Source organism: Daucus carota, chromosome 1 (assembly GCF_001625215.2).
Source record: "Daucus carota subsp. sativus chromosome 1, DH1 v3.0, whole genome shotgun sequence".
Classification (NCBI taxonomy): Eukaryota; Viridiplantae; Streptophyta; class Magnoliopsida; order Apiales; family Apiaceae; genus Daucus; species Daucus carota.
The window spans coordinates 5,538,612-5,553,874 of record NC_030381.2 but is presented as its reverse complement, the minus strand read 5'-3'; the positions used below and the strand labels follow the sequence as shown (position 1 = coordinate 5,553,874).

General features: G+C 47.2%; 1 protein-coding gene across 1 annotated transcript; it reads right to left on the bottom strand.

The window, feature by feature from the left end:
* Positions 1-10,329: 10,329 nt before the first annotated feature.
* On the bottom strand, positions 10,330-12,675 carry LOC135147264 (uncharacterized). Its single transcript, XM_064080299.1, has 3 exons — positions 12,483-12,675; positions 11,556-11,753; positions 10,330-11,399 (listed from the first exon to the last, which is right to left on the bottom strand). The coding sequence occupies exons 1-3, from the start codon at positions 12,673-12,675 to the stop codon at positions 10,330-10,332; spliced, it is 1,461 nt and encodes a 486-aa protein (XP_063936369.1).
* Between the last annotated feature and the right edge of the window lie 2,588 nt (positions 12,676-15,263).

Sequence of the window (15,263 nt, the reverse complement as noted above, 5' to 3'; positions counted from 1 at the left end):
TCGACAAATCTTAATTAAAGAAAACTATCAAATTTTTGTGTTACAAAGAAAATTATCGAACAAATCATAACCATTCACATCTTGTAATTTCTAATAGTCCTAGACAAGTAATATTATCAAATTTGAACTAACAGAAATTTATTGAAGCTGTTATAATAAAATTACCAAGTTGCACTCGGGGATCAACTAAAACCATAAAAGAAAAATAAGTTTGGCAAATCTCGACTTTGATTTAAATCTATTGAACCAAACTTCAATTGCGTATCTTGGTTTCTTTTATTCTCGTAAGAGTTTTCAATATAATGTACTATCTTATATTAAATGGCTGTACCACATAATTCTTGTCTTGTTATGTGTTGTGCCATAAAATCTCCCTGGGCTTATTTTACAGCCCATCATATTATTTGGGCTTCACCTAGGCTTATTGGAATCATTTGGTTAAGAATGATGGGCTTCGCCATGGCTGGGTGGATCATTGAAGGTGTACAAGAAGGTGTATGGACTTGCATTGGAGGCGTAATGAAGGCTGCCATCAGAATGGGGTTGCACCTGAAGGCGCTTTAGGGGTTACCGCTGCTAGGGGTTACCGCTAAGTGCATCCTGGCTTGTAGTTATGGGGCTGCAGCTAGGGGATGCCGCTGCAGGGCTTCCGCCGCCTGGGCAGAATGGCAGGCAGACTCCAAACAGGACTCTTCTTCCTTGTTTCTAGGAGGACGAATTGGAGACATATTGGGAGTGTGTCAGCTATTATTTATCCACGAATTAAGGGATAAATACATCTATTATGAAGATAATTATGATCGGGGGAAGATAATTCAAGAATATTCGGATAATTATGCAAGATGAAGGCTCCAAGTAACCTACTTGGAGTGGGATACCGCTGGATAACTACTGAAAGAAGGCTGTTTTATCTTAAACTCGAGGGGATAAGAGCTTATCTTTTCAGAGTCCTAAATCGAGAACTACATGGGCTTGATCCCTATAAATATAGGGTATGTAGGCACCTTGCAAAGGGACGAGAATCATATTCACGAGTTCTACACTCTAAAGAGAGGCACGTGTAACCTTTGTGACAGATATTTCCGGGCGATTGCAGGACGGAATTCCATAATTCCGACCTCGTTGTTTGGTTCTTTGCAAGCTCAGCCCTTAAACACACTTGTTTCTCATTTGTTTTTCTTAGTTTATGTTAACGGTAGCCCCTAAGAGCTAACCGTGATTTTCGTAGTTGTAACGGATATCCCTATAATTGTGCAATACGGTTCTGGGGGTGTTGTATCAATTCCTCTCACAACACTTTTTGGCGCTAGAAGGAGGGGATTACTGATCTTAGAGAGGAGAGATGTCAGAAATTCCCGAAAATACTGAGAACCCCAAGACGCCGGAAGGCGCTACGCAGGATGAAAGTGATCTTCCAAGCGGAGAACTGACCCGCGAGGAGATGAAGGCAAAAATGAAGAGAATGAGTAGGAGGATTGCCTCCTTGAAAAGAAAGTCAGCAAGGTCGAAAAAGGCTAGCAAGGTGACTCCCACCAAGCTAGATTTCGGTGCAGAAGGCGGCAGGAAAGAAGGTGGCAACCCTGAGAAAGAAGCTAACCCCGAAATGGACGATAGAGAGCACTCACAGGCCGCTAGTGTGTTCGATCGCCTTGGGAGGAAACTGACCGAACAAGACTTGCGGCACAGGCTTGGCAACAAGGCCCCTAACGGGGATGGACCTGAAGGCTCGCAACATAGGGCTCCTCCCAGTCAGCGACATGAGAAGCCCGTGTCTGAAGCTCGGTCAAAGGATAAAACCCAACGGCCGTCAAAGGTTATATCCATTCATGACGATGAGGAAAGCTCAGGGTCGCACAATGATAATGAAGTGAGCAAGAAGAAAGACCAACCCCTGGATGATGACTACGAGGTTGCACTCAATGATGGGGATGATAAGTGCAAGATGGAAGAACTACTGGAAGCCCTAAAGAAGGTGAAAGCCGATAAGAAGTCGAAAGCCGAGCTTACCGTAAAGTCACCCTTTACTAAGAAGGTTAGGGAGTCACCCCTACCTCGTATCTACAGGGGGGTTGGCGACCTGCGATTTAACGGAACCACGGATCCCGTGGAGTATCTTAGCCGGTTTGACACTGAGATGGAGGTCTACCAGATTCCGGACCTCACAAAATGTCGCTTGTTGGCTGCAACCCTCAGGGATGACGCTCATCACTGGTTCAAGAGGCTTCCCGCCGACTCCATCAGCTCTTGGAGGAAAATGTGCGAACTATTTGTGGGACAATTCAGGGCTTCCGTCACTTACGCCCCACCTGCCAACACTCTGGCCAATATTAAGCAAAAGGAACACGAGACATTGAGAGAATATTTCAAGCGCTTCAACGCAGAGGTACCCCGGGTTAGGCCGACTTCAAAGGAAACCCTGAAGAATTTCTTGATAGCGGGGGTAAGGCCTGGAACAGACTTTTGGAAGGAGTTGCAAGGGCGGGAGCCTGAAACCCTAGCTGACTTCTTTGCTAGGGCTGAACCCCATAAAGTGATCGAGGAATCCCTGGCTAAGTTGAAGAAGGAGTCAAAGTCTGAAAGCCGTAGCAGCTGGAAAAACAAGAGGGATAGGTCTTACAGCACGGATAGGAGGAACACCTACAAGAGGAATCCCTACGTAAGGCCCGCTGGTGAAAAACCCTCGAGCCGAGACGGCAAGACCTCACCCATTACCGTGAACACAACCAGCACGCAGGGCTTCGACAAGTCAAGGTTGACAATGAGAAAGGCAAGAGAAGCGAGGTACCACGAATACACGCCACTAACGGCTTCTATAGATCACATTTTTGAGGTCGGAGACAAGGCGAGACTCTTCCGCAAGCCCTTTCGAAGTGGACCCCCTGGAAAGAAAGACCAGGGAAAATATTGTGCTTTCCACGATTTGAACGGACATGACACGGCGGAATGTATTCATCTTAAAGACCACATAGAGGATCTTATCAGAACAGGATACCTGACGGAGTTTGTAGCCCAAGAGGCTAAGAAATATAAGGAAAAGAAAGCTGAAAGGACAAATAACCAGGAAGCCAACCGTAACACCCGTGCTGGTAGTGTACGAATGATCATCGGAGGGCCCTTCGTGGGAGGCCAGGGACGCAGTGCTATGAAGAGATATGTACGGGAAGCCCGAGGGCCGCCCTTAACCAATGTGTGCCATCTGTCTGAAAGGCCTCCCAAAATGTTCAAAGGGGAGACTATGGACATTACCTTCACTGAGGGGGATGCGCGCGCGGTACACCATCCTCATAGCGATGCCCTGGTGGTAACAGCCGTGATCGGAAATGTCAATGTACACAGGCTTCTCGTCGATAACGGAAGCTCTGTCAATATCTTGGCCTACAATGCGTATCAAAGAATGAAAATGGCGGATAAGGATATGATGGCTTGCTATAATGAGTTGTATGGTTTCACGGGGAATGCTGTCCAGATTGTTGGAAGGGTAAGACTCCCAATCACCCTTGGAGTGGAACCCCGGGCTGTCACTCAGGTTGCAGAGTTCATGGTAGTAAACGAAGACATCTCCTATAACGGGATCCTGGGCAGACCTATCTTAAGGGACATGCGGATTGTAACCTCAATATACCACTTATCCATGAAGTTCCCAACCCCCAATGGGGTAGGATGTGTACGAGGATGTCAGGCTGACTCCCGGGAATGTTATAGCAAGGCTTTGAGATCTGCAGTAAAAGCCTGTAAAGAAGCCCAACAAATGGATGAAGATATCCCGGAGAGCTGTTACAAGCAGGTGGATATAGAAGAGAAACCTGAAACCAAGGCTCAGGGAAGGGTTTTAATAAAGTTTGTGAAAGCAACCTGCAACATGGTGATTATCGTACAACATCCGGGGGAAGATCCTTATCTAGAAGCCTCGCATGCCGTGCATGAAGGGCTTGCACCCACGGATGCACTCCCAACCAAGAATATTGATACAGCTGAAACCCTGGTCGAAGGGATTGTGGAAGATGCTACTGACAGTGACTTTGAAGGGGATGGTCAAAAACAGCCCCAAAATAAAAAGCAAGAAAATGAGTGCGAGGCACCTTGTGACTTCAATAGTGCTATGGTAACCTATCAACTCGGAAACCGAACACGGTTTCCCGTTCATGAAATCCTGGGTACGCAACCCCAAGAGGGTGGCAACAAAGAGGTTACCGTTGAGATCGACCTCGACCCAAGGATGCCGGAAACCCAGGTGAAGACTGGAGCAGCTGGGGATACCCTGTCCATCTTGGTGGATGAGTCCGACCCCACTAAAGAACTAAAAATTGGGGAACAGTTGGGACCGGACCTAAGGGAAACCCTGACCGCATTCTTAAAGAATAATCTGGACGTCTTCGCCTGGAACCATTCGGATATGATCGGGATTCACCCGGAAGTCATGTGCCACCACCTCAATATTGACCCAGACAGGAAGGGAGTCAGACAGAAGAGAAGACCAATTAGCGGGGAAAGGGCTACCGCTCTTCAAGAAGAGGTAGACCGACTATTGAAGGCAGGCCTAGTGAAAGAAGCTTTTTACCCCACCTGGCTAGCAAACCCAGTGTTGGTGAAAAAACCTAACGGAAAGTGGAGGACTTGCATAGATTTTACTGATCTGAACAAGGCTTGCCCTAAGGATAGCTTCCCGCTCCCTCGAATTGACCAATTGGTAGATTCCACTGCGGGGCATGCACTGTTAAGCTTCATGGACGCCTACTCGGGCTACAATCAGATCCCCATGTTCGAGCCAGATCAGGAACACACCTCCTTCATCACCGACAGGGGGCTTTATTGCTATATAGGCATGCCGTTTGGGTTACTAAATGCCGGGGCTACATATCAGAGGCTGGTCAATAAGATGTTTAAAGATCAGATTGGAAGAACTATGGAAGTGTATGTAGATGACATGTTAGTAAAATCAAAGGAAGCTTACGATCATGTTACACACTTATCAGAGATGTTCGACATACTGAGGGATTACAGGATGAAGTTGAATCCCCAAAAATGCGTGTTCGGGGTTGAATCCGGCAAGTTCTTGGGCTTCATTGTCAATCACAGGGGAATCGAAGCTAACCCTGCGAAGATCAAGGCCTTAATTGAAATGAGGTCGCCTAGGAACGTAAAGGAGGTGCAATGCCTTACAGGCCGGGTCGCCGCCCTAAACCGGTTTATCTCAAAATCCTCAGACAAATGTAGAGAATTTTTTGCAGCCATAAAAAAGGGGCAAAAATTTGAATGGACGACAGAATGTGAGGCTGCTTTCATAAAGCTGAAGGAGCAACTTGGAAGCCCGCCACTGTTGGCCAAGCCGACGGAGGGTGAAGCCTTGATCCTTTACCTAGGGGTTTCCGAGTTCTCAATTAGCGCTGTCCTGATCAAGGAGGAAGAGCAAGCCCAACAGCCAGTATACTATGTGAGCAAGAGATTACTTGATGCTGAAACCCGCTACTCAAACATGGAGAAGTTAGCCTATGCACTGATTTTGGCTTCCCGCAAATTAAGGCCTTACTTTCAGGCTCACAAGATTGAAGTACGAACATCCTTCCCTCTCAGACAGGTCCTGCATAAGCCGGAAGCCTCGGGAAGAATTATGAAATGGGCGGTCGAGCTGGGCCAATTTGACATAGAGTACAAGCCTAGAACCGCAATAAAGGGGCAAGCGCTGGCCGACTTCATCTTGGAATTTCCACCCACTTTTGAAGTCGAAGGGATGGAATGCATATCTGAACCCCAGTCTTCAGTAGCCATACCTGAAAATTGTTCCCCTTGGTGGAACCTGTACGTCGATGGGGCTGTAAATGGAAATGGGGCCGGGGCTGGTATTGTCTTAGTCAGTCCGGAAGGCCATAAGCTGCAAAGCTCCATTCATTTCGACTTCAATGCCACTAACAACGACGCGGAGTATGAAGCCCTAATAGCTGGCCTGAAGCTGGCCCTGGAAATGAGAGTGGAAAATATGAATGTTTACAGTGATTCTATGCTGGTAGTCTGGCACATCCGAGGAGGCTTCCAGGCTAGGGGTCCCCGCACTGATCTCTATATGCGGTATGCCCAGGAACTAATTGGGAAATTCAGAGAAATCAAGCTAGAGCAAATACCAAGGTCTGAGAATGCAAATGCTGATGCCTTAGCCAAATTAGGCTCTCAGAGGGATGCACACATGCTCGGGGTGATCCCCCTCGAAATCCAGCATCAGCCTAGCATCCCCAAAATTGAAGTCATGGATGTTGAAGCTGATGAGACTAACCTCTGGACAACCCCAATCCATGAATACATAGCCAACGGAACCCTGCCTACAAACAAAGATGAGGCCAGGAAATTGAGGTACAAGGCAGCCCAGTATGTAATTTATGATGGAATCCTTTACAAAAGGGGATTCAATCGGCCCCTCCTCAGGTGCGTTGCTGGGGTAAGGTGCGAGTACATTATGCGCGAGGTGCATGAAGGAATCTGTGGGAATCACTCGGGGGGTGCCTCCCTCGCTCACAAAATCCTCCGTCAAGGCTACTACTGGCCTACCCTCCACAAGGATGCTCATGCCTTCGCCAGGGCCTGTGACAGTTGCCAAAGGTTCTCCAATACAAACAAGAGCCCCGCGGTACCCCTGAAGACCCTGACAAGCCCCTGGCCGTTTGCTGTTTGGGGTATAGACCTAATTGGTGAATTACCAAAAGGGAAAGGAGGGGTGAAATATGCAGTCGTGGCTGTAGATTACTTTACTAAATGGGCTGAAGCTGAACCCCTAGCTTCCATCACTGCAAGGAAGTTGGTAGACTTCGTTTGTCGCGCGATCGTCTGTCGTTACGGGGTTCCCTACAAGCTCATATCAGACAATGGGAAAGAGTTTGACAGCAATGAAATGATGAATTTCTGTGAAAACCTTGGCATAAAGAAAGGCTTCTCCGCGGTGTGCCATCCTCAGAGCAACGGTCAAACGGAGGCCGTAAACAAAATTATTAAGCACACCCTGAAAGCCAAACTAGAAGAGAAAAAGGGATGCTGGCCGGAGGAACTTCCCATGGTGTTGTGGTCTTACAACACCACCCCAAGGTCAACCACCGGCGAAACCCCGTTCACCCTAACATACGGGTGTGAAGCCATGGTTCCCGTGGAAGTTGGAGCAGGATCTTTTCGAAGGGATAACTACGACCCTGAGAATAATGAAGTCAACCACAGGCTCTACTTAGATCTGATTGAAGAAGTACGAGATACGGCTCAGTTAAAACTTGCTGCATATCAACAAAGGACCCGTAAATACTTCGATAAGAAAGTTAGGGCTCGACCCCTCAAAACGGGAGACCTAGTTCTCAGAAAAATGATGCCTAACATGAGGGTTCCCGCTCATGGGGCCTTCGGTGCAAAGTGGGAAGGACCATATATCATCAAAACAGTGCTTTGGGAAGGTACCTATCACCTCACAGACATGGATGGAAGACTCATACCACGGGCATGGAACGCCCAACACTTAAAGAGGTATTACCAGTAGCTTCACCCGGGTAGTATTTCTGTAGGCTACGGCTTAAGGGTCAGGAAATAAAGGCGATTTATTAGTTGTAATCGCTATGCTTTTAGGAGAATTATCAGGCTACTATTTGCTTTACTTGCTAGGACGCTCGGGGGGTAGTGTCGTTGCACCCCCCAATATTATGCTATGTCAATTTCTACCATGTGGTTCAATAAAATTTCGCAGCTTTCCGTTATGAAAATGTTGTGTATGCTTACTTGCTTACCATGATTGTTAATTGAATACTTCATGTATGCTTTAAAAAATATTTAAGGCTTCAATTGCATCTAGTTCTCCACCATAATTAAAATTATGCTAAAGAACTCGGGGGGTAGTAGGCGTATCATTAACATTACTCATCTGGCTTAAAATTCAAATAAATTTGGAAATCGAAAATGCTAAATACACTAAAACTCGTAAACACAACTTGATAACTTGACCACACCGGTGGGAAGGAAAGCTTTTCAAGCTTTCAAGGTTTCAAGCCTATCAAGGCTTTCAAGGCTAAAGCTTTTCAAGCTTTCAAGGTTTCAAGCCTATCAAGGCTTTCGAGGCTAAAGCTTTTCAAGCTTTCAAGGTTTCAAGCCTATCAAGGCTTTCGAGGCTAAAGCTTTTCAAGCTTTCAAGGTTTCAAGCCTATCAAGGCTTTCAAGGCTAAAGCTTTTCAAGCTTTCAAGGTTTCAAGCCTATCAAGGCTTTCAAGGCTAAAGCTTTTCAAGCTTTCAAGGTTTCAAGCCTATCAAGGCTTTCAAGGCTAAAGCTTTTCAAGCTTTCAAGGTTTCAAGCCTATCAAGGCTTTCAAGGCTAAAGCTTTTCAAGCTTTCAAGGTTTCAAGCCTATCAAGGCTTTCAAGGCTAAAGCTTTTCAAGCTTTCAAGGTTTCAAGCCTATCAAGGCTTTCAAGGCTAAAGCTTTTCAAGCTTTCAAGGTTTCAAGCCTATCAAGGCTTTCAAGGCTAAAGCTTTTCAAGCTTTCAAGGTTTCAAGCCTATCAAGGCTTTCAAGGCTAAAGCTTTTCAAGCTTTCATGGTGTTGGGCTTGCGGTAGCCCTTCAAGGTTTAAAGCCCATCGAGGCTTTCAAGGCCGAAGGCTTACCGCAGCTATTGTGAGAGGAATTGATACAACACCCCCAGAACCGTATTGCACAATTATAGGGATATCCGTTACAACTACGAAAATCACGGTTAGCTCTTAGGGGCTACCGTTAACATAAACTAAGAAAACAAATGAGAAACAAGTGTGTTTAAGGGCTGAGCTTGCAAAGAACCAAACAACGAGGCCGGAATTATGGAATTTCGTCCTGCAATCGCCCGGAAATATCTGTCACAAAGGTTACACGTGCCTCTCTTTAGAGTGTAGAACTCGTGAATATGATTCTCGTCCCTTTGCAAGGTGCCTACATACCCTATATTTATAGGGATCAAGCCCATGTAGTTCTTGATTTAGGACTCTGAAGAGATAAGCTCTTATCCCCTCGAGTTTAAGATAAAACAGCCTTCTTTCAGTAGTTATCCAGCGGTATCCCACTCCAAGTAGGTTACTTGAAGCCTTCATCTTGCATAATTATCCGAATATTCTTGAATTATCTTCCCCCGATCATAATTATCTTCATAATAGATGTATTTATCCCTTAATTCGTAGATAAATAATAGCTGACACACTCCCAATATGTCTCCAATTCGTCTTCCTAGAAACAAGGAAGAAGAGTCCTGTTTGGAGTCTGCCTGCCATTCTGCCCAGGCGGCGGAAGCCCTGCAGCGGCATCCCCTAGCTGCAGCCCCATAACTACAAGCCAGGATGCACTTAGCGGTAACCCCTAGCAGCGGTAACCCCTAAAGCGCCTTCAGGTGCAACCCCATTCTGATGGCAGCCTTCATTACGCCTCCAATGCAAGTCCATACACCTTCTTGTACACCTTCAATGATCCACCCAGCCATGGCGAAGCCCATCATTCTTAACCAAATGATTCCAATAAGCCTAGGTGAAGCCCAAATAATATGATGGGCTGTAAAATAAGCCCAGGGAGATTTTATGGCACAACAGCAGCTTTCGAGTTTAAAGCCTATCCAGGCTCATAAGGCTTACTTGGTGAAGTTATTACAAGGCCAACTTTGTGGGATCACTAAAAAGCTCACTTCGTGGGATTACTTCGGAACTTATTTGGAGGAATTATTACAAGGCCTACGTTGTAAAATTATCTCAAAACTTATATTTGGAGACTACTCTAAAGGCTTACACCAAGGGGTCATTTTAAGGCTTACACCCAATGGTGTCCCTAGATTCTTACACATGTGAGATCAAATTCAATTGTGCCTAAATGGGTTATTGCAAGGAGAGACTAAGTGCTTTTATATACGCCATTGGGGAGTTAACACAGACATACACATCAGTATACATTTACAAAGCCAGGAATCAACTTTGAAGAACAAGACCCCAGGGGTCGCAACCCCCCAGAAGGTGGACAATGTGTACACTTTCAGTACAAGGGTTATCCCCTATATTCATCCCTTCTACCTGCATGGAAAAGTTAGGCAACCAACACAAAAATATCCAAGGGAATGCAGAAAAATCATACAAGACAAGTAATGGAGGAAAAGTGCAGCTGTTATAAAAATAATAAAATTCAAGGGAAAATTCCTCCCCACACCAACAGGGGGAGGTCCCTTGAAGCGGTAAATATCTGGCGGAGCATTCTGAGGTGCCCGCACCCTCATCCAAAAAATATCAATTCGTGACGACAAGCGCCACGCACAAATTCGGATTAACAAAGAAAATAAATAAAAGTTTGATTAGCAAGGAGGAGGGAAGATCAGGAAGCAGGAGAGGAGGAGCCCTTCTCGTCAGCAGGGAGGATGTCTTGCGGAGCCAGGGTGGTCGCTAGGGTTGTAGCTGGAACCCCTTCCGGGGGCGTCACCTCAGTTCCCGCAGAGATTGGCTCCACGGGCTTCGGCTCGTCTTCAGCCACACCCCTTTTCTCAACACCACCCCCGGAGAAACCTTGGGAAGTCGCCGGAACCTTCTCCTGGCCAGAAGCATCTTCGGCCTTCGCCTCCTCCAGGGCTACCGCAGCATCAGGCCCCAACTTAGCCCAATCATTGTCGGGGAAGAAGCGGTAGGCCGATTTCACGCAGTCCTTGACCCCTGCGGCAACTCCGGCCTCAAAAACGGCGGCCTCCCGCTCCTTCCTCGTCGCCTTTGCAGCAACGGCAGCCTCCTGCAGCTCCTTCACCTGGCCCTCCAACCTCTTCACCATCTCCCCCAGGCCATCTGTCTCCTCCTCCAAGGAACGCCTCACGGCGTCCTCCTTCCTCCTCTCCTCACGGACTTTGGCTTCGGCCTCCTTCAGCTCCTGGTTGGCCTTCCGAACAAGATCTCTGTCTTTAACAGCGGAAGCCAGGTCCGCCTTAGCCTGCTTCAAATCCGCCCTCATCTTCTCATTGACCCGGGCTGTGTCGGCAACATGCTCCCCCATCTTCAGATCGAGGAACAGGCTCTTAGCGTTGGCCACCACCTTGTCACGGGTGGCCTCGGCTATTGAAAGCCTGTCCCACTCCCGGACGGTAGCCTCGGGGACCTGGTCGGAGAGCATCCGCTGAAAGAGCTGAGTCTTTTGAGAAGAGGAGGAAGCGGGAGAGCTGCGGGCCAGGGTTAACCTGGGCTTCTTGCTCGTACGGCCTTCAGCTGAAGACCCCGCCTCAGCAGTCTTGGAGGGGTCCCGCTTGCGACCCCCGGAGGAGGTCTTCTTTTGCTCCAGAGAGGGGGAAGGGAGCTGGGAAAGTGGCTTTACAGAGAGGGGAGCCTGAGAATCGGAGGCTTCCCCGAACAGATCCTCGTATTTAGTGGAGCGCTTGATGAATTTGGGAATGTTGGCAGCCATATCTGTGGAAAGAGACAAGGAGAAACAATTAGACAATATTCAGGCATATATGGGAATATGGGAAGATACAAGCATAGCAGATGGCATAAAAATCATAAAGCATGCAGGAAGGGAATTTATAAAGCAAATATCATGTAAGGTGCAAGCTAAGAGGAAACCTGGGCTTCCCGTCGCCTCCACATCTGCACCCCCCTCGTCAACGGGGGATGCATCTACCACCGTAGTGGAAAAACCGAGCCTCTCCAGATTTTCTGGAGTAAGCAGGCTGGAGCCATCACCTAGCCCGGTGGATAGCCCCAACACATGCTTTGCTCTCTCAAGGGACTCTCCCGCCAGAGGAGTCTGCACTGGCATGTCTACAACAAATACAAGCATAAGGAAACTAAACGGGAACCCTAAAGGATTAAACTAGACAATGGATTAAGGAAAAGCTGGCTTACTGGGGGAGAGGTTGAAGTCCTTCCTGTAGACTGGGCAGTCATAGCAGTAAAGGAAGAGCTTCTGCCAGTCCGACATCGACTGGCGGTTACCCTTGATGCCCTTCTTGTGGTGGGTGTTCCAGGCAGTAAGGTAGAAGAACCCTGGGGTCCTGCCAGTAAGTTTCAGCTGGAAGAACCAGCCTAACTCCAAAGCAGACATCCTCACCCCATGGTGGATGTCATAGAGGATGTAGAGGCAGACCGCCATGCGGTAGGAGTTGGGGGTGAGCTGCATGGGGGAGACCTCATAGAAGTCCAAGACCTCCAGGATGAAAGGATGGAGGGGAAGAGACAAACCCAGCCTGAAGAACTGGGCGGAAAGCACGGCTTTGGGGTAGCCAGTGCCTGGCTTGAGGGTGTCGAAGCGGTGACACCTCTCTCCTGGCTTCGGGATCCCCAAGGTGCAGCCAGGGTTGCAGGACTCCAATAGGGACTGCAGCCGAACAGGAGTCATGATGGAGTCCATATGCTCGCAGGCCAGGACTACAGCTGGAGGCTCGATCACCTCCACGGAAGCCTCAGCCTCCCGCTCAGCCTCCTCGGGGCTCCCCTCGAGGGCTTCAGCAGCAGGGTCCAGCGGGAGGCCCGAGGTCCCATCCGCCTTACTGGACTCAGAGGTGGTCCAGTTGAGCTCCTTCACCACCAAATTGCGCCTGGAGCGGGTCCTGGAGCTAACCCCTAAACTGGGTCGGGCAGGTTGAAGGTCCTGGCTAAAGGAGGATCCCGTATCAACCGCGACAACGGGAGCCTTGCTGGTGGCAGACTGAGAGGAGTGTGAGGACATGGATCCTTGAGACATCTACAATAGGAAAGGATGGGTTAACGAAAGGACACAGTAAGATGAGGAAAGGTCGAGAGAAAGAAAAACAGAAAGGGAGAAGGAGAAAGGGTTTGCGGAAGACTGGGCTGCAAGGGTGGAGCCCTACGGGTGTGAAGGAGGAATGAAAAGGCTTCAGTTGGAGCCCTGAGGTGTAAGAGGACTACATCCCTCACGGGAAGTAGCACAGGCCACGGAGGACGGTTCATCTTCTTCGGGAAGCCCAACAAGGGACCCGGAGCGGGAAGCCTAATCCTAACCCTAATCTCAACCACAACAATCAACGCCCAATCACAACCCTAAGATACCAGCTAAACAAGTATAGCAAACAAATCACACAAACAATACATTCACAGCAGACAAAGGGCACAAACACTGGGGTTCGATTGTGAAAGAGGGGTTCCCCCTGGAGGCAATTGGGAACCTAGGGTTTACAATCTAGGGTTACGATCATGGCCTCAAAGCGATGCGACAACACAAAGGGCGATAACCCAGTTGGGGAACAATCGGGGCCTAATTGGGGTCAATTAAAACCAGTGGTGTGTGTATATTTAAAGGATAAGTGTACATGTTTCACTAAAACTGGCATGCAGGGCAAGTTAGCGGTTCAATCGGGCATAATAACATCAAGCAAGGCAAATGTGGGTGTGTGTGCACGCATACCGAGGTGAACAATCAAGAGGAAAAGAGGCAGACAGGCATGGATCATACAAGCATCTAGTCATAAACATGGATAAATGTAACGAAAAGGAAAGCTGGGGGTCGAGAAACATACCTTTGGTTGAAAGTCGGAGAAAAGCCGAAGGGTCGCCGGAAGAAGTAAACTAGCGTCTGGAGTGCCTTGAGTGTGAGAGAAGTGTAAGAGGGAAGATGTGAGAGTTAAAAGTAAAAAATAAAACAAGGCTTCGGAGGCATGAATTTATAGTAGTGGTAAGTGGGAGACACACGCGCCAGGTGGCATGGTTGGATTGGAAAGGCGTGAAGATAGCCTTGATGATGCACGGCTTCCCGAGGAGAAGCTAGGCAGGTGAAGAGGGAGAGTTTAGCTGGAACTCTACAACTAGCCACATTATTAGGAGTTCAGTTGGGTTTTAAATTAATTTGAATTCAAATTAAATCCCTAGATAATTAGGATCAGCCTTATCACAAACTGACATGACACACGCGGGAAACTGGAGAGATGGAGCAAAAAATTGTGAAATTTCAGTGACATTTAGGGGATAATTTTAATTATCTTTGGGAATAAATATTCAAGGCTTGCGGTGGTTGTACTCAATTAATATAGTTGGTTTTATAATTATGTGTGGGAATTACGTCTGAATTATTTCTTGTTTCTTACACCGGGCTACGCCCACGTAAGCTTAGAAATAATTTACGATTAATTTCTGACATAATTTAAGGGCTTGCAGTTGGATGAGTAAGGGGTTACCGTTCTTAGGTTCCTCTCGTATTTAATACTTCAAGGAACCGGGGGGTAGTTGTTGTGCCATAAAATCTCCCTGGGCTTATTTTACAGCCCATCATATTATTTGGGCTTCACCTAGGCTTATTGGAATCATTTGGTTAAGAATGATGGGCTTCGCCATGGCTGGGTGGATCATTGAAGGTGTACAAGAAGGTGTATGGACTTGCATTGGAGGCGTAATGAAGGCTGCCATCAGAATGGGGTTGCACCTGAAGGCGCTTTAGGGGTTACCGCTGCTAGGGGTTACCGCTAAGTGCATCCTGGCTTGTAGTTATGGGGCTGCAGCTAGGGGATGCCGCTGCAGGGCTTCCGCCGCCTGGGCAGAATGGCAGGCAGACTCCAAACAGGACTCTTCTTCCTTGTTTCTAGGAGGACGAATTGGAGACATATTGGGAGTGTGTCAGCTATTATTTATCCACGAATTAAGGGATAAATACATCTATTATGAAGATAATTATGATCGGGGGAAGATAATTCAAGAATATTCGGATAATTATGCAAGATGAAGGCTCCAAGTAACCTACTTGGAGTGGGATACCGCTGGATAACTACTGAAAGAAGGCTGTTTTATCTTAAACTCGAGGGGATAAGAGCTTATCTCTTCAGAGTCCTAAATCGAGAACTACATGGGCTTGATCCCTATAAATATAGGGTATGTAGGCACCTTGCAAAGGGACGAGAATCATATTCACGAGTTCTACACTCTAAAGAGAGGCACGTGTAACCTTTGTGACAGATATTTCCGGGCGATTGCAGGACGGAATTCCATAATTCCGACCTCGTTGTTTGGTTCTTTGCAAGCTCAGCCCTTAAACACACTTGTTTCTCATTTGTTTTTCTTAGTTTATGTTAACGGTAGCCCCTAAGAGCTAACCGTGATTTTCGTAGTTGTAACGGATATCCCTATAATTGTGCAATACGGTTCTGGGGGTGTTGTATCAATTCCTCTCACAACAGTATTTATTTGTTTACCTTAATGTATAAATTTTTTTATTTAAAAAATCTTAAACTGTTTCTTTTATATTATAATTAATATTTAATAAAAAAAATGTATACCTTACTTAGATTATAAAAACTCCTTTAATATTAGCTAAGTCGCTGAATT

What these genes read in the sequence shown, in the direction of transcription:
- LOC135147264 (XM_064080299.1), bottom strand. Translation starts at nt 12,675, where the DNA reads ATGTCTCAAGGATCCATGTCCTCACACTCCTCTCAGTCTGCCACCAGC. An exon ending in CTGGACCACCTCTGAGTCCA is followed by an intron (nt 11,754 to 12,482) that starts GTAAGGCGGATG and finishes TATTTGTTGTAG; the next exon opens with ACATGCCAGTGCAGACTCCT. An exon ending in GGAGGCGACGGGAAGCCCAG is followed by an intron (nt 11,400 to 11,555) that starts GTTTCCTCTTAG and finishes CTCTTTCCACAG; the next exon opens with ATATGGCTGCCAACATTCCC.